The sequence below is a fragment of the Sminthopsis crassicaudata genome, chromosome 1, assembly GCF_048593235.1.
Source record: "Sminthopsis crassicaudata isolate SCR6 chromosome 1, ASM4859323v1, whole genome shotgun sequence".
In the NCBI taxonomy this organism is placed as follows: domain Eukaryota; kingdom Metazoa; phylum Chordata; class Mammalia; order Dasyuromorphia; family Dasyuridae; genus Sminthopsis; species Sminthopsis crassicaudata.
In genome coordinates, this window is record NC_133617.1 from 648,918,081 (window position 1) to 648,943,115 (window position 25,035).

General features: G+C 30.7%; 1 protein-coding gene across 12 annotated transcripts in view; it reads left to right on the forward strand.

Moving 5' to 3' along the window:
- The window catches only part of CNTLN (centlein), a 427,436-nt gene that overhangs the window by 184,744 nt on the left and 217,657 nt on the right, over window positions 1–25,035 (forward strand). For 10 of the 12 annotated variants that reach the window (XR_012484846.1, XM_074282960.1, XM_074282954.1 and 7 more), the window contains 2 exons: window positions 16,398–16,571; window positions 18,711–18,836. Coding sequence is in view for 11 of the 12 variants with exons in the window: in XM_074282960.1 (XP_074139061.1) it covers window positions 16,398–16,571; window positions 18,711–18,836 (300 nt within the window). In the remaining variant the exon portion in view is untranslated. The remainder of the gene's footprint in view (window positions 1–16,397; window positions 16,572–18,710; window positions 18,837–25,035) is intronic. The other 2 variants (XM_074282961.1, XM_074282956.1) reach the window with 1 other exon arrangement.

Genomic DNA, 25,035 nt, shown 5'->3' on the forward strand with positions numbered 1-25,035 from the left:
TTTTTTTCTTTCCTTTTTATGATCAAATTAACCAAAAGTTAAAATAAATATATTTTGTTGATTTTCTTTTTTTATAAAACTGATGTTTAGTTTTCTTAATTTCAATTTTATTAATTTCTCCTTTGAGTTTCAGAATATCTAATTGGGTCTTGAATTGGGGATTTTTAATTTGTTCTTTTTTCAGCTTTTTAGTTGCATGACTAATTCATTGATTTCTTCTTTCTCTATTTTATTCATAGTTACTTAGAGATATAAAATTTCTAGGAATCATTTATGATTTTTGTTTTTCTGTATTTGATTGTGAGGGTTTTATGCTTAATATGTAGTCAATTTTAGTGAAGGTGCCATGTACTGCTGAGCAAAAAGGTATATTCCTTTCTGTCCATATTCATTTTTTTCCAGAAGTCTTTCATATATAGGTTTTCTATAGGTTCTATTAACCTCCCTAGTTTCTTTCTTGTTTATTTTGGGGTTAGATTAATCTGATTCTGAGAGGGGAAGTTTGAGATCCCCCACTAAAATAGTCTTGCTGTCTTTCTTCTTGCAGACTTAAAATCTTCTGTAGGAATCTGGCTGTTCTGTCAGTTGTTGCATATACATTTAATATCTTTCCTACTTCATTGTTTATGGTACCCTTTATCAAGATGTACTTTCCCTCCTTACCTCTTTTAATAAGATCCATTTTTTTCTTTTGTTTTATCTGAGATCAGAATTGCTTCTTCTGCTTTTTTTTTTTTACTTCAGCTGAAATATAATAAATTCAGTTGTAGCCTTTTACCTTTATTCTGTATATGTCTGTCTGTGTCAAATGTGTTTCTTGTAAACAACATATTGTAGGATTCTGTTTTTTAATCTACTTTTTTTTGCTTCCATTTTATGGAAGAGTTCATCCCATTCATGTTTGTTATGATTATTCCTTCCCTGCATATACAGTTGTTCTTTCTTTTCACCTTGTCCTTATTTCTGTTTTGTTTTTTACCTACTCCACCTACTACCTTATCTTCTATCACCCTTTCTCCCTTTTCTTACCATTTTTCCTAGAAATTCTGCCCTTCTATCCCGTCCCTCCCTTTTCTTTCCTTTTTCTCCTTCTACTTCTTTATAAGGATAGATAAATTTCTATACTCAAGTTATTCCCTATTAAAAGCAAAAAAAAAAAAAAAATCAATCTTCAGATAATGCTGTTTCTCCTCCCTTTTTCCTTTCAATTGTAATAGGCTTTTCAGTGTCTCAAAATGTGATTTTATTTGTCCCATTATACCTCCCCTTTCCTCTTTTTCCAGTCCAAACCTTTCCTATCCCTTAATGTCTTTTTCTTTAGTGTTATCACATCAGGTACCATTCACACTCATACCCTCAGCCCCATGTGATGCCCCCCTCTGTCTACCTCAGTGACAGATACAGTTCACAAGAGTTATATAGTTTTCCCATCCAGGGATGTAAACAGTTTAACCTTTAAATATATACATATATTTTTTTTCTCATTTACCTTTCTATGCTTCTCTTGAGTTCCGTGATTGTAGATTAAATTTCCTGTTTAGTTTTTTTTTTTGTTTTTTTTTGTTTTTTTTTTTTTTTTGAAAAGAAATAATTGAAAATCTCTTACTTCATTGAAACTCTCTCACCTTCCCTGAAAGATGATGCTGAGTCTTGCTGGGTAGTTAATTCTTGGTTGTAATTGCAGGTCCTTTGCCTTCCAGAATAGATATTTCAGGCCCTCTGATCCTTTATTGTAGAAGCTGCCAGATCCTGGATAATCTATTGTGCCACAGTTCTCTTTTAATGTCCTGACCCAGTTTCCCTAATTATCCTATTTCAGTTACTCTGCCTCAGGCTATAACAATTCCATTTTAATGTTAGGATAAATCTTAGGATATATCTTAGACCTTAGGCTATACTTATTCCCTCTTAATATTTGATGGGATAAAGGTCTTTATCCATTTTAGACATCTTTAGGATATCAGGACCCTCTCCAGTACCTCCCTTTATGTCATCCTAAGTTCCTCCCCTCATTAGATCAGCCCCACCCAGGTACCTCCCTCATTATGTCATTGTTCTTGGTACTTTATAAAGAATCTTATGTATCTGATAATGGTGCTGGATTCTTTGAGACAATAGTCTTGTTCAGACCTAGGATCAACCATGGATCCATTGGTCCCAGTAAGTCTCTTCATTTAATAAATTCTGTATTGTATACTCTCTAATCTCTGTTTTGCTCAGTTTATCCATCATTACAAATCCTGACTCTTGTTCCTTGATATTTGAAATGTTTTTGTCTGCCAGCTTGCGGTATTTTTTTTCCTTGAGATTGTAATTTTGGAATTTTGAAACAATGTTCCTTGGGGTTTTCCTTATGGAATTGCTTTCAGAAGGTGACCGATACATTCTTTCAATGAATATTCCCCCTCTGTTTGTAGAATATTTCTTTTCTTTCTTTTTTTTTTTTTTCCTACCTCTCTTATTTACTCTTTAAAGTCTTTTTGGAGCACTTCCCAGTCTCAAGCCCACTCGTCAGGCTTGAGACGAATTTTTACCAGTCTTTAAGATCTCTTCGGTGCACATTTTGTCCTCATCTGAATTGTGTTTTGATCTGCCTTGTCACTATAGTAGCTTTCCTTGGTTAAGGTTCTTTTCTTTTTCTTGCTCATTTTCTTTCCTTTTCTTTTGGTATTTCTTCTTTTTTTACTTTTATTGTTGAGCACTGCTCCTGGGGTAAAGAGAGATCAGTCCCAACTGAATTGTGCAGCTCTGAGCCCTAGCTTTGAAGCAAAGGGGCTCCTCATGTTTGCAAGCTGTAGCTTTTTCTGCTTTTTTTCAGGAAATAACCAGGTATCCTAGAGTTTGCCTTCTGAGCTGGACTAAAAACTGCCCCACTGATTTGCTCCTTTACTGAGCTAGATAATCCATTCATTAATAAATCTGAAATGATAAATTATTTAAATTAAAAACTCCATTCTAGGCAACTATAAATCAATTTGGCAAAAATTTGATTTAGAATTCTATCTTGTACACTAAATCACATTAAGACATAAATAAGTACTTAAACTCACTATTAAAGATCATACCACAATAAATAAAATCAGATAACAACTGGATTAGATACTTTTCATGATTGAATGAGGAAGAATTTTTAACCAAAAAAGTAGAGAGAGGCAATAATAAAAAATAAAATTGATAATTTTTATATGACAAAATTAAAAAGGTTCTCAAGAACAAATTTTATTCACCTAAAAAATTTGGAGAGAATTTTTTTGGAGAAAATTTTTTGAATGAATGACTGAATGAAAGGGATTTATGAAATGTACTAGTTACAAAAATAAAACAGGAAAGATATCCCTTATTCCTTGAGGAGCTTACATTTTAAATGGAGGAAAAACACATATAGGGGAAGGGTAGCCAGAGAGATGTTCTTTGTTCTGGAAAATTATAGAAATGTTGTATGGGATCACTGGAAAGTAGAAATGGTAAGGAGGTCAGAGTGATGGTGAGATGATTATGGAAGGGGTCATTCACATTCCACATAAATATCTCTACTGATGGGGGGGAGTGGACTCTTTCAGCCCATTCAACTTTAGATTCCTGAATTGTCAGGAAGACTACATATAGACTGTAATTTCCACCCATTTTTCCTCATTCTATCTTCTGGGACCAAGTATAATTAGTTGGATTATTTCAAATGATATCCTTTAGATAATTGAAAGAAGTCATCATATTATATGTATCCTTACTTCATTAAGCAATTATGTTGCTTAACTTCTCACCTGGCACTTTTGACTGTCTTCCTGCCTTCTGATCACATTTTTCCAAGCCTGTTTCAGCTTTTTAGTATCCTAACTAAAACAGGGTATTTAGATCCTGAATTCTTCTGAATGTCAGCAAACTGTCAACATTAAATAAGAACTGAAGACAGAAAGTTTTGTAATATTTGATAAAAGATTGTGGCATACTGGTTGAAAATTTAGTATGAAAGACATACTCTGTGTATATAATTTAATATCTATTACTTTGTATCCATTTTAGTCAATATAGTTTCTAAGTCATTTTCACTTTATTCTTTGGGTCTCTAACCTTCTGTTCTTGCATTTTGTATCAATTTTCCTACATAGTTTAAGAGAGTAACATAGAAAGTATTTACTTAAAATTAAAATATCTAGATTCATAGAATCTTGGAAGTTTAAATCTTCATATTTTGATAAAATGGCTCATTTTCGTATAACATCTTTCATAAATTCTTTTTAAAAAGCTAAGTAATTGTGTTTTGTGGGGTTGGGTTTTTGTAATTGTTAAATGAGTTACTAGTTTTGTTTTCATTCATTAGCATGTTGATACATTTAAGATTAAAATTAATAAAATCTTTTGGTTATATATTATATATGAAATGAATATTTGATAAGGTTAGAATTTGAACAATCTAAGTGAAATATGCTTCACAAAGTAACTGTTACCTTTGGTAAATTATGCAATATTTTATTTTGTGTTAAACAAAAATATATTTTTAAAATTTAAAAAAATCTTGTTTTTTGAAGAATTTAACAACATACTTATTCCTCCTCTCACTTTATTACTAAACTTTAAACCCAGTTATTTAGAATGACATTAAACTTATTCAAATTAAAAATATGGAATTTTACATTTAATTAAAATTTTAATTCAGTGTCTGATATTCAAAATTAATTTTAAGCTCCAAGCAAGGAAAAATAGGCAAGGTATTAAAATATAAAAATTTAGCATATATAATGGAAACAGCAACTCAACTTTAACTACTCTATAGTGGCATTTCTCATGCCGCTATAATAAAACTTAAGAACGTTTTAGTGATTTTTTTTCCTATAATTATTCAAAATTACATTACCCTTACTGAAAACTGAATGGCTTTTAGTGGATTAATTAAACTGTAACTGGTTTGCCATCTGGGTACAGCTTGTTTAGTTGCTTTTCTACTGGAAGATTTTTCATGGAATAAAGAGTATTTTTTTGTTAGAATACAGCTGCCAGACTTCATTTTCTAAACATAAATAGAGTATGCTTTATTAATTAAGATTAAATTAAATTTGAGATATGCAAAAGAAACTTTTTTGGAATTTCCTTAAGTTTTTGAATTATACAAACAAATTGATAACTAAATTTAGATAAAAATTTATGCATCTTTTTTATATCAAATAGAATATGAATTTAGATTATATATAAAAAATGAAAAAAATTTGAAGGAGAGAATTAACTAAATCTGAATTTTATGGCTCAAGTGGTTTCATTAAATTAGAGTGCTGTGTGCTGTTCATTAATGAACTTGTGCCATATGCTTTAACTGTTCTGGTCAATAGCTGATAAAGAAAGGCTTGTATGCTTTTTTTTTTTTTTTTTTTTTTTTTTTTTTTTAAGCTGGATAAAAATATCCTTGTGATGGGCTTTTATCAAAGGAGTTACTTTGAATTCAGTAACTACTACTGAGGCAATATGGCTCGCAATTTGCGACCCAAAGGTAGTCATACATTATTGGAATACAGCCTACTGCGCTTCACATTACACAGATGTGAAGGCCTGATTATAGCTGCTTCATAATTAACAGTGATCCGATTTGTTTTGTGGCATAAATGGTGCATGTGTAGAACATTAGCCATGGCACTCTCATTCAAATTCAACTCAAGGGCTCAGCGGCAGGCGGGTCACGAGCTTCAGGGAGTAGAAGCACAAGCTCCTCCATATGTTCTTGCTGCATCTTACTATGGCTATGAGTGCAAGATAAGTTCCCCAAAGAACCTAATCGTGTTCTGTAATTACAGCGCGGCTTTCTGCTGGCTAGAAATGAGGGAGAAGCTAAAACACTCCCTCATCAGATAATTTGTAAATTACTTTACATGGCGGATGCCTAACTCAGTTGGTTTTCAACTGCTGAAATTATAAATAATTGTAACAGATGTGGCAATATGGCTGGCCTCCAATAAATGAGGCCCTTGATAATTTGGCCAACCCTTTGACAGGCCAATTTAATAAAATGTGAACAAAATCTTCTTGCTAATAATTTATCATCCCTTTTCCCAATAGGATAAATTTAATTACCCTAGCAGTTAACAAGGTCACACCCAGATGCCAAACTCGGCTACAGTTTTGATAATGCAATCAGGAATTGAGAGGTGATGACAGCGTTGTTGTTTTTTTCATTACCTGGCTTCACATAAACACAGGTGGCGTAGCTTTCTTGTCAGTTTTTAATAATTACAGGCTATTATGGAATGCATAGTTAGCAGATTGAAAACCACACTTTAGTGAATTTGTTTCAGTATGATTGAGGTTCTAATGTATAGAGATGATAATGCATAACAAGCATAGTCCCTAGTTTACACCACTAGTGAACAGGGTTTGTTTTCTTACTTGTGACATAAGTATGTGTTAACAAAATTTAGTGTCTCTTCCCCTCAGTTGATACATAGCTATTCTATAAGTCACAGAATTTTACAGTAAAAATTGTCAAAGAAATAAAAGACTAATTTTTGACATAATTCTTGATAACTTCATATACTGGTATACATTAAGAGGAGTATTGTGATATAATGGGAAGAGGACTGGATTTATTGTTCATATTCCAGTTTTTTTTTTTTTTTATTAATTTAGGTGAACTAATTCAATTTCTCTGTCAATTAGTTTATTTGTGAAATGAAGAGTTTAGACTAGATGATCTTTGAAATCCCTGTATTATTTCCAGTTCTATGATCTTTGGATCATAAATATTCAAAATAAATTCTGATACAATTCAAGATTTATAAGCATCTTGTAAAACCTTGAAAAAAGTGAACCCTGTTAGTTAAAGTTATGAAATTTAGAATTTAACAATTTTTTTAAAGGAAAAGTCTAGAAGATTTTTCATCTCAATAGTGAAATTACCTTCTAGTAATCAAGTCAGTAGTGAGATACTATGATTTCTTAATATTACTAATTAAAATAATGGCATATTACAAGGCAGCTGTAGGCAGTATAAACATTTGGAAGTACTTAACCTACCTTTTGATAATGTTTTATGATTAGTATAAAGGAAATATATATGCGTATTTTAGAATGCACATTCATTTTATCCAATTACAACATTATTAACCTTTTTATTTGCATGTCATAGGTTGAGCATTTAACATGTTTTAGGTCAGTCCTTATAAGTAAAATTCCCTTGTCATCTCTCTGATGGGAGTACAAATCATTGTTATTAGCTCTGTTAAATTATAAATCATAGAATAACCATTACATGTGAAGAAAGGGGTTAATAAGGTATGGAATGTGATTTTTTTTTTTTTGCCTTCACTAACCATTTCACATTTTATTTCTTCTTGAAATTAAACTGTATTGTGTAAGGGCTTTTTCTTCCTACTGGTGTCAATAAGATGTCAGTTTTGTTCTAAATAAATCATTTTTCATAGTAAAATTTCACTTTTTATATATAAATTAAACTTGAAAAACCTTTTTTCTCTGCTAAATGTAATTTCTGAAGTCTTTCTTTAACTTTCTAAGTTCAGATAAGTGAAAAACATACATATATTAATACAAATTTAATTTTGAAACAAATTGCAACTTAAATTAGTTTAATTTTATCCCTATGCCAAGTTAACATTAATTGATATTATAACCTGAAATTTTGTACCACAATTATTGCTGAAGAGCATACTTAAACCTAATCTAAGTGAATATGCATCTTTAGTGGAAATTTGTTGTGAAAGCACACATATAATTTTTGGCTTTAAAACTAATATATCTATATTTCTTTTTTGAGTAGATTTATTATTGTCAAGCTTCATTTGATATCAAAGATTCTTTGTATATTTAGTTGAATTGAACTGAATTTTTAAAACATGGAATACTTACCCTTTTTAATAATCATAAATTGTACTCCTTTATTCTTTCTAGCTTATAACTTTGATTCTTATTTGGAACTGAGATGTTATAGGATTTAGATGCCTTATTTGATAGAGGTGTGTAATCTAAAATTAATTATTCAATTAAAAATAAAAAACGATAAATTTACTGAAAAGATATATTGTGCATATCTCAAAGATATGATGCCCTTAGTAAAAATCCTTGTGACCATTTATATTTTATTCGTATCTATTAGGTAGTTTTAGAATATAGAATTAAATTAGTTTAATTGACCAATCTGTAATTGGTCAAGGGACAGGAATAGTTTTCAAAAGAGAAATTGCAAAACATGTTTCTAGTCAAGGAAATTACAATTAAAACAACTTTGGGAGTTTTATTTTACACTGCAAGTTGGCAAAAAAACCCACAAACAATTAATAACAGAAAGGAAGAAGGAAGTTGTGAATTACAGCTAGTGGAGTTGTGAATTGTGATAAAGCCATTCTAGATAACATTTTAAAATAATACAAGAAAAGTGATTAAAGTTTGACTTGATGCTTCCACTTTTGGGTTTATGTCCAAAGGAAATTAAGTATAGAAGAAAAGATCTAATATATATTAAAACATTCATAGTCACAATCTTTGTGATAGGGAAAAAAAAGTGGAAATAAAATGGTTCTATATAAAAATTATGACAAAAATAATGAAATATTGTTTAGTGAAAAATACTAGTTTTGAAGAATTCAGAGAAAGGTGGAAAGATCTGTATATTGATGAAGGGTGAACTAGGTAGTGCCAAAAGAAAAATAGAGCTAACATAGGAACTAAACTTGTGATTTCATTAATATAGAGAAATCTTGATGAGACAAATCTTTCTCCTAGTGCAGTTCAGCAGTTTTTTGTAACTTAAAGTCTTAGAGAATTGCCTGGAGCACTGACAGGTTAAATTACTTAGCCAGGGCCACAACTCAGTATATATCAGATAGATATAGGATACTCAGAGCCAAGCCAGGTCTTACTAGCTCTAAAGTGAACTTATTATGGCCTCTCTTCAAGAGTGTAATTATGTCACTTTAAGGGAGTTAAATTCTGAGTAACTGAAAAAAATGAAAATATAAAAAACATCATGGAGAATAGATAATAAGTGAAATCACTTTTCTTATGATAATGAAGTAGGGGCTGTTAATTAGGTCAGAATGTTATGCTGTACATTGTCATATAACCATATGGGATATTTTTTGCTCAATAGTTTTTGTCATAAGAGAGAATTAATTCAAGAGGAGAGGTGAGTTTTATTTTTCTTTAATTATAAAAGTAAAATATATCTGTGAAACATTTAAAAAATTAATAGCTATAAACTTAAATCATAAGATTTTATAACTGCAAGGCATTTGAAGATTATCTAATTCAGTTCACTCATTTAACAGAAAAGGAAACTTAATATAAAAAAGCCATGTAACATAAGAAATTGATTCTATATATTCTTTTCAGTTATTATATTACTAGAAAATAATTTGTTAACAAAGCACATTGTCATTCAACTACAATATTGTGATGTTATAGATGAATATGTCCAAAAGAAGTAGTTTCTTAAAATTATTTTTTAATTTAAGATTAAATATTAAAATGTTACCTAGTGAAAACACTATGGGTTTCTTTATTTAAGGTTCATATATAGAGAGCTAAAAGGAACCTAAGAGACCATCTAGTCAAAATCCTTTTTTGAGATAAGACAATAGATCCAGGGAGATTAAAATGTACCTCATCCATAGTTCTATGGGTAGTATCAGAAGTGACTTTTGATCCTTGATCCTATGACTCTGAACCATGTGTCTAGTCAATAGTGTTCTCTGCCTAGCTTTCCTCACTAAGTGCTCTAAAGCTAGAATTATATTAGGAGTCATTGAGCATAATAAAAAACTAAAAACTTTTCTATGTAGATTATGACAAATATGTTTATTTCATGTTTTGGGCCTTTAAATAAAATGAAATTTTGTTCATTTTCTTTATCAGATTAACTCTCAGGTCATCTTTCTGTTAATGGCTTAATATAGTATACTCATTTTCTACTATTTGAGTCTAAAAACTTGGATTGTTTTGATAATTAGAAAGAGCAATAGTTTTGTTTTTATTGTTATTTCACTTAAATCCAAAATACCACTCATCCATGCCTTGTCATCCTGCTTAATTCTTGTCTATTTATTCTCATATATTTTCCAAGGAGTTTTAGGGAGTGGTGTCCTACCAAATGACTAAAATTCTATCCTTTTTTTTTTAAGTGTCCTAAAGGTACTAATAGACTAGTTGGCTCATTCTTATCTATTACATTTTAATTTTTTACCATATAATTGATATTTCTGTTCAGGCCATACAAATTCCTTATAATAGCTTTTGTTAGTAGAATGTTCTTCCCTACTTAAAACCCATAATTTTCTAACTTTTTGTTGTCCTTCAGAATGCATATAATTCTAATTTTTCTAATGTCATGGTATTCTATGATTCAGTGCCATATCACATTAAATAGGAAAAAATTGTGTTAAAGGAAAGTTATTTTATAGTTTCAGGTTGAATGGGATCTTTAAAAGTATTATAGTATTTCCAAAATCAACCTAATCTTCAGCTGCTTAATTCTGACCCTATGCCAGTGCCCATTTGCAATATTTGGCCTACCCTATGGTGCTTCAGTTCCTTTATTTTAATTTTTATCTTAATGTACCACATGTCAGTATATTTTAGGCTTATGAACTCCATCTCTACCTTTAGAAATATCTCTTTTCCCTCAAGGATCCATTCAAGATTATCACCTGGTCTACAGTGCTTCCCCTGATTCCCTCTCTCATCTAAAAATTATCTCTCTTTTACTTAAATTTCTATAAACTTTTTTTTTTATTTTTTAGTATGAACTTAACAAACACCAACATGAACTTTCAATATATAAAGAACAAGAGAAAAGGAGTAGGTATATGAAACTGAATTTATGTAAAATTTTTATGTATATTTCATTTAACATAGTAAGATCAAAAATGTTCAGTGTATCAGTATCCTCTTATGAAATTATTTCTTCTCTCTTCTACATATTTTTAATGTTAACTTGATCCCCCCCATTTCATTGTATTACTCTAACTACTAATTTCTAACCCTCCCTAAAATAATAATAATAATAAAAAAAAACAGTCCCTTACAACAAATAGGTATAGTCTAACAAAAGAAGTCTTTTTTAAATTTCTTAGAGGAATTATTTTTTGCAATTTTCATATTCTTCCTTACATTACAGTTTTGTGTAATCCCTCTTTGAGAGTAATGACTATATCTGATTTAATTTTATTGATCTTCATAACTTTTTTCTCTCTGAATTTTTGTGACATTACTTTCTTCTGTTTCTCTGAGCTAATGCAAGGCTCTGATTTGCACCTTTTTCTATTTTCTTCCTACACCCTATTTCTCTTAATGACTTTGTCAGATCAGATGACTATCATATAATCATCCCAAGTCTTTCTCCTGAAATTTAAATTTCCCGTTGGACCTTTCAAACTGTGTGCTCCTTAAAGACAGCATAATCCAAACAGGATTCTTTTTCATTCTTCCAAAAAAAAGAACTCTGAATTTCCTCTTCTAAATTTCTGTGAAAATGACATTGTTCTTTTAGTCTCCCAGATTCAGTACCTTGAAGTTATTCTCAGTTTTTTTCATTACACTCCAATGGTATTATTTTGGATTTGCATAGCAAATATACTGGGTTTGATAGCATGTTACAATGTCATCTGTAAAAAGAACTATTCAGAAACTTTGCAATAGGATGTAAATCTTTCTTTCATTGGGGCTTTTTATAGAGGGTTATGATGAAAAACATCTTCATGAGTGGAAATCTTCAACATAAAGAAGATCCAACTCACTTCCAGTTGATCAATGATGGACAGAGGTAGATACACCCAGAGAAGAAACACTGGGAGGGGAATGTAAATTGTTAGCACTAATATCTGTCTGCCCAGGTTGCATGTACCTTCGGATTCTAATGTTTATTGTGCAACAAGAAAATGATATTCACACACATGTATTGTACTTAGACTATATTGTAACACATGTAAAATGTATGGTATTGCCTGTCGTCGGGGGGAGGGAATAAGGGAGGGGGGGTAATTTGGAAAAATGAATACAAGGGATAATATTATAAAATATATATATATATAATAAAAAAAATTTATAAAATAAAAAAAAAAACATCTTCATGTATGGTGAACTGAATTCTGAGAGCTAGATTTGGATCTTGGATTTTTTAATATACTAATTTGTATTACTTTGAACAAGTAACAATTTTTTCAGATCTCACTTTCCTTATAAATAAAATGAGGCAATTAGAGTAGATGATCTCTAAATTTCTTTCAAGCTCAAAATACTTTGGTCCTACAAAGATTCCTGTAGAAAATTTCCAATGAAAATCTATCCCATTCTCCTTGTTTCTATCAAAATTTTCCTCAGTGCTTGCTTACATAACTAAATATAAGATGTATGAACTTGATATAACAAGAATATTGGTTAATGGTTTCTAATATTTTCTTTTCACTTTTTGCAATGAAAGTATCATTTGTGATATTTTCTATTCTTAGATCAAACTAAGACAGCAAGATTTATTGTTGTTCTTGTCATTTTTGTTGTGTCTAACACTTTGTGACCACATTGAGGTTTTCTTATTAAGACACTGGAGCAATTTGCTGTTCTTTCTCCAGTTAATTTTATAGTAGTGGAAACTGAGGCAAATAAAGTTATGTGACTTACCCAGGATCACACAGCTAGAAAGTCAAATCACACAGATTTGAATAGAGGAAAAGAGGTTTTCCTGACTTCAGGTGCAACTCTCTACCCATTATATCACCTAGCTTCCTAAGCATTGATTAAACACTTGCTTTTTACCAGGAATTAAGCTAAGCAGTGGAGATACAAGGACAGATAAAAGCAGTCCCCTCCCCCTTTTTTTAAAAGAGATCATTATCTAAGGGCAAAAAATACAAATAATTATTTATAAGGAAGATATATACATATAGAAAAAATGGAGACAATTTCAGAGGGATGGACATAGCATTAAAAGGGATTAAAAAAGATCTTAGTCTTTTCATCCAAGAAATATTTTTGACTGATTTTAAATTGGCATCATCTTTTGTCTTCTGTGTGTACTTAGATATAATCAACAGTTCTTCTAGTCATTTACTTTTTATAAGTGATTGTTACTTCTCCATGATCAAGAAAAACAAAGGGGGAATTCTATTATTGTTGCCAATGGGAATCTGGAGTCCAGTAAAAAAGTTCTAGTAGATGTATTCCATTTTGCATGTATTTGTTATTCTCCTTAAAGTTCATCTACAAACTTATGTTGGTTTGATCTGCCTTAGCTAGATTCTCATGCAAAACTCCACAGAATTATTATTTTTTATCAATTGATTTTTGCTGTTTTATGATGCAGTACTACTTTTAATCTTTTAACATTCACTTTTGTAGTATTTTATGAATCATATTGTGCTCTAAATAAATGCTGAATTTGATTTGTATCTATTGACATTAAGCATTTGATGGCTAAGATATAATTTGGGGGATTTTTGCATCTTCTCTTTATTGTGCCAACTTTCATAATTGATTGGAATTTATAATAGAAACATCTTTCCTGCTATCTACACTTTCAAGTGATAGTTTGTTTCAGTGGAGATGCTATAATCATATACTAAGACTTACTCATTTTCACCCATTCTTTAAGTTTAATGTTTACTTGGACTTGAGTTCTTACCGGTCAACCATGACTTAAAAGGTATAGCTAATAGTGAAATAACTTTTATGTCAGTAGTTATTCTCATTCAGATTTTTTATGTCATCCATCACTTATTTACATCTTGTGTTTGCCTGCTATCTTTTTGATAAATTTATAATATAGAAGCATAATTTGTTTTTTCTTTATATTAGTGAAAATAGACTAAGTAATAGTAAAGTCTGTGATTTTATTTCTTATACCTCTATGACAGATATACTAGGCTTTTGGGTCTTGAGGGAAAAAATGTGATAATACTTTAACATTTTTTGTTTTAAATTTGTCATATTTATTAGATATGGCCATTTATACTTGTTTAATAATTTTTTTTTTTTTAGTTTTGAGATTTATTTATTGAGGTCTTTAGAATAAGGTGCTGCTTAAATACTATTCCTTGGTTTCTTTATTTGACAGTACCCATTTACACATTAAAATAATAAAAAATTAAAAAAAACCCAAACTTAATCAGTGTTTGCATTTTTCTCATATTTTCATATCTATAACATTACTTGAGTGGATCTTTTATCTTATTAACCATAATTATTAACCACTCATACCTTTTTATCCTGTGTAATTTCTTGTCCATGTTTTGCTATAAATTTCCTACCATGGGATTTACCAGTGGGCTGGAGTTCTTCCTGTAAGTTAGGGGTTCTTAACCATTTTTGGTATTATAGACTCCTTCATTATTCTGCTAAAGCTTATGGACCCCTTCTCAGAATGAAGTTATAAAATGAATAAAATAAAATACATTGAATTTAAAGAAAACCAACAATTAATTGAAATATAGTTATCAAAATAATTTTTAAGAAGTTCAAGGACTCTAAATTAAGAACTCCTGTTTTTTTTTTTTTTTTTTTTTTTTTTTAAACATGGGTAGATACCACTATAGCATTTAGGTTATCTTTAAGATACAGGCTTTGTTATTTACTTTTTATTAATTGAAGAACCCATGCTTATATGAGTATTTCTTCTACCAATGAAGTTGGGAAACACTCATTTTTTCAGTGTCTATTAATGAGTCTTACTACATTTTTAGAGTCTAGTTTTTGTTAGACAGATCTACAATCCATTCCCAGCTAATACTTAAAATAGAGAATCACTCTATATAATACATTTTATGTATATATTATGAAGTGTTTTTTTCCAAGTTTAACTACAAGTTTTTGTATGATCCAGGAAAAAGTCATTTCAAATTTATTTGCTAACATAATGAGGATAACAACACTCTCTGTAAATCATAATCTGTTCAGAATATGTTAAATGTCAAGTAAGGACAACATAGAAGAAATTTGCTAAGTTTACCTTGGCAAATTAGCAAATAAAGAAATATTACAAACACAATATATGATATTTTAAAATTTTGAAAATCAAGGAATATAGAGATTTGCATGAATTGAGTAGAAGGGAGAAACTGATTTTAAAAAGTTAGTAGGAGAAAATTCTCAAAAGGTTTCAAATGTCAAGGACTCACAATTTCATATGCAAAATTGTGGTAAATTTTTCATTAAAAGGTATAAGTTATAGGAATAGTGATTTAGACCCATGAGTTTATTAGTTTGGACAATCCTAGAATAGGAAATTCCCATTATCATTGAAAATTGTTGTATTTTGGGGGGCAACTTTTAGTGTTAGAGAATTGCTTAGAGTAGAGAGAGGGTGATTTACTTAAGAAAACACAGCCAATATATGCCAAAGGTAGTTCTTTTTTCTCCTCTTTAGTTTTGAGGCCATCTCTCTATTCAATATGAAACATTGCCTCTTGTATAAATAATATATTGAAAATGGCTATTAAATTAGAATGCCATGTGAGTGGAAAACAGGTTTGCTAGTAACCTTGAGAGATGAAAACTGTAACAATATTTATCAAAAATGGTCTCGTATGAGATGATCTTTTAGGATTTGGAGTATTTTGTCAAAAAAGGAAGAAATAAATGAAAATTTTTATTGTGACCCAAAAGAAATTAACATTTTATTTTAGGGTCCTTAGGAACATAAATTGAGAGGAATGAGATACCCCAAACCTTTAGTTAAATGTAATTTAATGAATATTGAATTCCTAATGATAATTTGAGAACCAAGGAATCAGGGCTCTTTGTTTTCTTGTGAGCAATGACATTTTGTTTTGAATATGGTTGAAATATTTTACTAATCTTTTTGCATTTTGTGATCATTCAATAAATATGTTGTGAGATATAAATACCAATGGAAAATGTTGAAATAGCGTATTTTATAGGTTTTAATGAAGTCAAATATATCTGGTTGAGAATGCACTAAGTATTAACAGATTTATTGCAAAAAGTTTTCAAAGATTTATATTAATTTTGAGTTTTATATGTATTTTATCTGACAGAAAATAAATGTTAATATATGGAGCAGAATATTTTACTAAAAATAACTTTTGTATGTTATAGAGTAACAAGTTACTGGTTTATTTTTTATGGATTTATATTCTTATTATACTTGTGACTCAAAATAAGATGGTAGATTAGATGTTTTGTAGAAAATTCTTATATTTTAAATCATGAATTTGAAATGGAAATCATTTGTAAATGATTTCTACTTGTATGAATAAGCACATGCTTTTTCCTTTTGAGTTTTCCTCCTCTTTTTGATAATATCATTTATGAAAATATTTACTCAGATTATTTGAAAAAAATATTGCATTTTGAATATTATTTCTATTTAATATTTGTTCCTAATGGGGGAAACTCTCTACTAATTCGAATAAACTCTTTTAAAATAATTTGATATCTTATTATTTTTATAGGAATTTCAGCAGCCATCCCTTTCTAGTCTAGAAACCATGATGGTGTCACAAAAGTCTGAAATTGACTTTTTACAGGAGAAATTGAAAATAGCAAATGTTAAGCTATCAGAGAAGAGTTCCTCTACCAGTATTCACATAGGAAGCATCATCTCAGGATTTGGAAGAATATATGAGGTAGAAAAGTTTTATTGCAGTGTGTTTGTCTTAATAATTTCAGTCAAACAATTTTATTTGGGAGAAGATCTAAAAAAAGCTCATAAAACAAATTTTTATTATTTATTTTAAAAAACTAATTTAAAGAAAGTATTTTCTAAACACTCATTAAAATAATTCAGTTTGAAGTAGAAAGTTTTAGTTTGTTGAACAAAACACAATAGATTCATAAATTGCTTAAAAGGTCATTTATTTATACATTTAAAAATTAATATTTATAGTGTTCCAAGTAATGTAATGAAGATCTCATATGTTTATTTTCCCCTCAAATAAAAATAATTTTGTTGATATTAAAATGACTAGTCGATAAATTGCTGATCAAGCTTGACACATTCATTTCAACTGACAAATACTTTTGATCTCAAAATAACTACTTTAGTATAATCATCTGTGTTTTAAAAACCAGAAGAATCAAAATAAAATAACTAAACTTTCATTTAGTTATCATATTTTACATGTGAAAAAGTATAAATTGTGGATAGAGAGCTGACTCTAAAGTCAGGAAATCTTGGGTACAAGCCCAGCCTTTGGCACATATTGCTTATGAGATACTGTGTAAGTCATTTAACCACTTGGTATCCCAGAAAATAAGATTATAGGTTGTTTAATAGTTTCTGATCTGTATTGGTAGAAGGCTTTTTTTTTGCTTACACAAATCAAATCACAGCTTTTCTCTACTTACCTATCCTATTTACATAGGATATTAAATAATATTAAATTATTTCCCCCTCTTCACAGATACAAAGAAGAACTCTATACTGTAATTAATGAAGAAATTGAGATATTTAGAATGGTATAATTATTCATGTAAAATTTTCATATCTTTATTTTCTTTTTAAAGTAATCATTGCATGTGTTGGCATTACACCAAAGATAATTAGAAAACTTTATCTAATTAAAATATCAATGTAACAGGCTTACATTGTAAAAATGTTGTCTCTGGATCAATTAATAAAATTAATTGTTTTCTTAAAATAAGTTTCAAAATGCTTCTCTTCAAGTTTTATATTGTTTAATTATTTTAATCAAAGTCTGTTATTTTGCTAATGATATATTATTTTTCTGGAAAAGCAGTGTGATGAAGGTGTTTATTAATACAAGTAATTTTTTCTTTTAACACTTGCCATTTTGTCTTATGATTTGAAAAATCTTGATCTATTTAAGATTTGACCCAAGGATCTAAGGTGGCATTTTATTTGCTTGCTCTAAAATAATCTGTAGTTCTTATAGAAAATGTTCACTTGGCATAATTATAGAATTTGGTTTTTGCTATTGTTTGAATAGCTTAGAGAGGCTAAAATATTTTCAAATGTTAAAAATTATAAAAATTTGAATTAACATATATAGATCCTAATGTTAGCTTGTTTATAGTTACTGAAGTTGAAAAAATACTTCTGGACAGTTCATTGTTCCTCATAAAAATTTAGAATATGAGAGGGAATATTCTGAATAGAACTTTATTTCTTCTTTTCATGAGGACCTGAAGTATGAACAAGATGCTGCCCAGCTTAATAGAGGTGCTTTCACATATTCCTTCTCCAGATTGCTATATGAAGCTGTACATAATATAAACACATATTCTTGTCTCTAGTTAGCCACATTATAGTTAATGACCATATGGTCATTATGGTATAAGATCTACTGTCTGTTGTATTTATATTCCTCAAGCATATTGTTCCTTCAACTTCACAGTGTGTTAAACTATTTCAAAGGGAAAAAAAATCCTTTCCCTCTTGTTTCTGGTTGTCCTATCAAGTGTAACCTTGGACCCTTATAGAGCAATTAGACCAGCCTCCATCCCCTCCTTTGTAATGAGGTTTCTTGCATTTCTGAGTCTATAACCCTTTAGTCTTCCCTAATGGGACATCATTATTCTGAAAGAAACAATGTAAATGTAAATGAATATTCTCATTAACGAGTCACAGAGAAACCTTTAGCGGTAGCACTGTGGTAATTCTGCTTGTTATTTCTCTGGTATTCCATGCAGGATTTTTTTATAATTCATTATTAGTATTCAAAATTACTTGTTCTTTAATTTTGCATGTCTTTCATAATCCAGTGTTCCAACTAGTTCAACCATGTCCTTGTTTTATTCTCGAGGAACCACCTGTGAAACGTTCAAGGTCTCTGTCCCCAAAGACGTGTTTTAAAGACTCCAAGGACCTCTTGAGGCTTAAAGCTGCTGAAAAGAAGATTGAAAACTTAGAGAAGACACTGCAGCTAAAGGTGAATGTTAAAAAAAACTCTTTATGTTAACCTTGCAGAGATAAAGATATAACAAAGCAAATATACTTTGTAAAATATTGCATTTATATCTTATGTATCTGAAGCACTAGGAAAAAAATGTAGCCATTTTTAAAGAGCTCTAAGAACAGTACAAAAATGAAAATACTAGATGCTATTAAAATGAATGCAAATTGTCCACTTTTTCATGATGTGAGAAGATTTCAGTGACAAATATTTATTTCTAATTTCCTGGATAGTTTTTATATGGAGTGAAAGAAAATAAATAATAAACATATATATATATATATATATATGTGTGTGTGTGTGTGTGTGTGTGTGTGTGTGTGTGTGTGTGTGTGTGTGTATATGTATATATATATATGTGTGTGTATATATGTATATATATATATATATATATATATATACGTGTGTATATGTATATATATGCTTATATATACATATACACACAAATACATTTGTACAAATGTGAATATATATATATGTATATATACATACACATGTAAATATATATGTGTGTATTTATTTCTATATATACCTCTTCTCCCTTTATTGGTACAGTTTTAAAATCATCTCAAATTTGAAATTAATTTAATTTAATAGAAAAATTCAGTGCCTCTCAGTCCATTTGGTGACCAGTCTCCTGTAATTAAACTGATACTCAAATCATACAATCCCCTTGGCCATACTAAAATCTTTTCTGGCTTGGTAGAAACTGCTAGAATTTGTACTCCACTGGCAAGGAATTTGAGGAGCTGAGTCAATACTACCTTGCAATAAGGTATATTTGAATAATTAGACCTATGACTTATGAATAGATTTTTAAAAATTACATGAAAATATGTAAAAATGAAAATTTGTTAACCAGATTTACAGAGCATTAGGAAAATAGATTTAGAAGTCAAAAGGATCTTTGATTGAATATGATGCAACTTTGTTTAAGGAGGTGTGAACCAGACCAGGGCAGAAATGAAGTTAGCACCACAGTGGGATTATGCCTGTTAGTGGCCACTGCACTTTAGCCTGGGAAAAATAAATATATCCAGTTGTTTTTTTTTTTTTAAGGAAAGAAAGAAAAAAGATAAAAAAGAATTAGGTATAATCAATCCTTTGATACATTCCCTAAGATATACTTGCTGAATATGAGAAAATAATTACTCATAATTCTTGAACTTATTTCTTATCCCTCTATTTAGGACATTTTGGGGAAAAGAGTAGTGATTTAGTTCAGTGGAACTGAGTCCCAGCTTCCTTTCTTTCTCCATTTATCTATTGAACATTTGAATGTTAAAAAATTTCTATGAAATTATGGAGAAGGTGTTTGGTACTATAGAAGATATGAATTCATCCTATTCAGCACTTAATATTTTGCTAAGTATTAAAGTATTTGGACTTCATTGATATAACTTCAGAAACTAAAAATGCCTACATATTACATCAACAATTAAATGTTATATTGTTATGAAACAGCCTGTTTGTGATACTACTTAAGTAGTCATTTGTATTAATTCAGAATATAAATAAATGTTCTACAAAATTATTACTATTTAGTAGTTATTGCTATTATATTTTAAGTAGAGAGCACTACTTAGTTTGTGAACAATGCATGATGCTTATAGATTTTCTGCCAAGCAAAATTTGCAAAGTGTTTCCTCTCCCTTCCTGAGAAGTCAGGGAGTTTCCCTTATTATTTTAGTTTACTTGTGTAACTTCTTGAAATTTTGAGGAATTTTATAAAGAAGTTATTTTCCTTCCTAAATAAAGTTTAGGTCCTATATTATAACTTTAAGAAAATCATTCCCAGAAATCCTCAGTATAACTTCATATGACCCTGCTATGGTATGGATATGCTTTTTTCATCATCATCATCATCATCATCATCATCATCATCATCATCATCATCATTCTGATTTCTTTTTTCTCCCCATCATTACATTTTGAGTTTTATTAAATTTTTTTTAACATTATAAACATTTACAGATTACTCTCACTTCTGAGAGGACTCTTGTAACAAAGCAAAACAGTTAAGTAAAAATAATATAATAATATGTAATGGCTTCTTGAATGTTCATATAACATTTTATATTTCCTTTATTTTAAAAAAAATTAAGAAAAATCTAGTTTCTTCTTACTATTTATGTACCTATTAAAGGAAAAAGAACAGAAAAATAAACTTTTTTGTAATAAATACACAGTCAAATAATACATATTCTCTCAATGGTTATATACAAATAATAAATAGATGGATAGAAAAAGAGTTATTTGTATGTATATCATTCCATATCCCTAAATCAAATGTTTCTCTATATTACTCATCTGGAACCATTAATAGCCTTTTAATAATTGTCCTCTTGATTCTATTCATTCTTCATTGTTTACAAAATTCTCAAAATTATTTACTTTTATATTATGATATGTTGTTCTTATGTTTAAAAAGTCTTCATTTATTTCTGTGGAAATGATAGAACTTGACAATGGATTATTGTAAGGTCCCTTTAAATGGGCGGACACAGTGCATTGGGAGATTTAGGCCCAGAAGTAATTTCTGTGGATATTAGGACTGCCTTGTAGGTGGGATCTTGGCCATGATGAGATAGCTTCGTAATGGGTGACTCTCTCACTGATTGGCTGATTGGTATGTGATCTCACAGGCCCTTTATAAGCCCACTGCAGGCAGCAGTCGCTCTCTTTAACCTGGCGCTCTTCACCCTGGCTCCCTAGCCTGGGTGGCCAAGCCAAGATGGGTAGCCAAAAGAGGTAAGGAGTTTGGTAGTGAACACGTGGGTCTTCTGACCAGATGTTCACTCAGGCACCAACAAGTCAGGGCATCAGTCAGGGTATTATGTGAGTAGGTATAATAAAGGCTTTTAAGATTACATGTGGCTGTTCTTGAGTGTGCTACCAGTTATTAAGCTATAGATTCAAGAGATCGTGGCCAGAGACCTTTGAAGGCCTCAGAGGAGGCGAGCCGGGTAGAGTTCACACTGCAAAGGACAGTGGTCAAAGGTACTCTGTTGGGCCTAGAGCAGACTAGTAATTGTAACTGCCAGGAGAGCACGTTACAGATTATATTTGTAAGTTTAATTCAAATGAGAAATTGAAGATGACACAAAAAATTATGAGAAATTAAGTGATTGGGAGGGATGATGGTACTTCTGAGAGTAACAGGAAAGTTTGGAAAAGGGGAGTTTTGAGGGACAAAATGATGAGTTCTGATTTGGACCTGCTCAGTTTCAGATAGATACAGGGCATCCAAATCAAAATGTTTAATAAGCAGTTGATAATGTGAGTCTGGAAATCAGGAGGGAATAAGTTAAGGCTGGATAAATAGAGTGGAGTCATCTGCATAAAGGTGATAATTGAATCCATGAAAGCTGATTAAGAACAGCAAGTGAGATAATAGAAAGAGAGAGAAGAAAAAAGAAATCAGGATAGAGTCTTGGTGAACACATATGTGAATGTGACCTAATGGAAGATAAAAGAGACAGAGGAAAAAGAGACTGATAATTATCAGACATTTAGGAGGAAAACCAGGAGAGAAAGATGTCAATGAAAGTTAAAATAAAAGAATATTTTTTAAAAAAGAATGAATGAATGACAGTGTCAAAGGTTACAAAGAAATCAAGAGTTATTAGAATTGAGAAAAGACCATTTGACTTAGTAATTTTAGAGAGTAATTCCAGTTACATGATGAGGCTTGAAAATAGAATGCTAGCTATTCTATGTCTCTCCCCATTTTTATGGCTAATTCTTTAAAAAGCTGCCTACAATTGATGACCTTTTTAAAGGGTCCAGAGACATGGTAATGTTTGTAGGAACCAGGAAAGCAATAACAGAAACTGAAGATTAATGAGTTTTGATTTGATGTGGCAGTCTACTTGAAGACAGAATGGAATGGGATCAAAGTGAGTTTCAAGGGTTTGCCTTGGCAAGGAGAAAGATCACTTATTCAAATGAGACAATAGTGAAGGATAAAATAGTGGGGAAAGACATCTAAATGAGAGAGAGCAGTGGCACCTGACATTTAATTGAAAAAACTGAGGCCCATTGCCAAGAGAGGCTTCTTTTCCCTTTCTCCTCATGTCATATCATTTAGCTATGCCACTATTAGTTTAAAAATTGAGAAGAAGGGCCATGGAAAGTTTAAAGATGGAGGAAAAAAGCTGGAATAGCTACTGTAGTGAGTTAGCAGTGTGTTTAGGATTATATAAAAGCATTGTCTTGCTGCAGTGAGGACATAGGTGAGATTATATAACATAAATATGTAATAGACTCAATCAGCATAGTTCAATTACTATAGAATGAAGACAGCAGATCTTGGAAGTAATTCAAGGTTTGGAACTGACATGGCAAATAGGATATAGAGAGAAGGGTTTCATCTTTAATGGATAATGTAGAGTTCAGTTGATTCACCAAAGAGTTGATATAAGGAAAGGGTGAGGATGAAGAACAGAATTAAGAATCATAAAGCAGAACAGAAAAGAGAATGATAAAAGATGTTCTAATAGCAGTTTGGAAGATTGTGAAAATGGAACACATGTGGCTGATGGCAGGATTGAAGGTCTGACCATCTCCATGTGTAGTTGAGGTGAAATAGAGGAATACATTATGAAAACTGAATAGATTGAAGATCTGGAAAGTGAAGCTCCATATCATGAAGACAGAAGTTAAGGTAAAGAGTAAAACTGAGCCAGCCATGTAATGTAAGGAATAGGTAATATGATAGATCTCTAGTAGATAACAGCCAAAAAATCTTAATTGGGTGATGTTTGGGTGCAGTGAGGGGCTGCTATTGTGCATGAACATGCTGCTAATTCCAATCTTGCCTCAGGCCCTTTTCAGCTGGGTGACCCTGGACAAGTCACTTAGCTCCTTGGGCCTCAATTTCCTCATTTACAATGAGTAGAGAGATGGGACTGCAAATACCTCCAGTGTCTTTGCTAAGAAAACCCCAAATGGGAACACACATTTCACACCACTTGGAAATGACTGAACAACAGCAATGAATTTTAGAAGAGAAGTTATTGATTGAGAGTAGCCGAAGCAAATTCAAGAAGTATTTGTGGGGAGCAACTCCATAGTGACTTCTGAGTTGCAAATAAAACCAGACCAGTACTGGGTCACATTATTAGAAATGTATTATGGGGAAGGATCCAGTTCTTAATGAGTGCCAAAGAACATCAAGTGAGAAAAGAAGAGGCTTTAGATGAAAGCAGTTTTGTTAGCTCTGTATATCTCAGAATTCCAGAATGTACAAGGAAGGGATGAGTAAATCTGGAGTGGGACTTTGGTGGTGGGTGGGAAAGCAGATTAAAGAAGATGTCAGTTGCAGGTAGAGAGTGGAGTTTGTATCTCACTGATATATTTTTGTTTATAATATGAAATTACAAAGTCACTAAAAGTTTCTGGACATGGAAATGATGCAACAAGATCTCTTTATTTTGAATTCCTCAGTGATGTAACCTATTCATAGCAACTTCATTGTAACCCATAGTAACCACTTTTACATACTGAGAAAAGCTAATTAAATAACTTCTTTAAATAAAGTACTTCTTGATATTGTGGAGCCAAAGGGCTTTAGATTTATGTGGAAGTTAAAATGTGTACATCTGAAACAAGGTTGCCCACTATCACCATTACTTTTCAATATAGTACTAGAAACTCTAGCCTTGGCAATAAGAACCGAGAAAGAGATTCAAGGAATTAGAGTAGGAAATGAGGAAATCAAATTATCACTTTTTGCAGATGACATGATGGGATACTTAGAGAACCCCAAAGACTCTGCTAAAAAGCTATTAGAAATAATTCAGAATTTTAGCAAAGTCGCAGGATACAAAATAAATCCACATAAATCCTCAGCATTTTTATACATTAACAACATAATCCAACAGCAAGAGATACAAAGGGAAATTCCATTCAAAATAACGGTCGATAGTATAAAATATTTGGGAATATATCTACCAAAGGAGAGTCAGGAATTATATGAGCAAAATTACAAAACACTTGCCACAAAAATAAAGTCAGATTTAAATAATTGGAAAGACATTCAGTGCTCTTGGATAGGCCGAGCGAATATAATTAAGATGACAGTACTCCCCAAACTAATCTATTTATTTAGTGCTATACCAATCAGACTTCCAAGAAACTATTTAAATAACCTAGAAAAAATAACAACAGAATT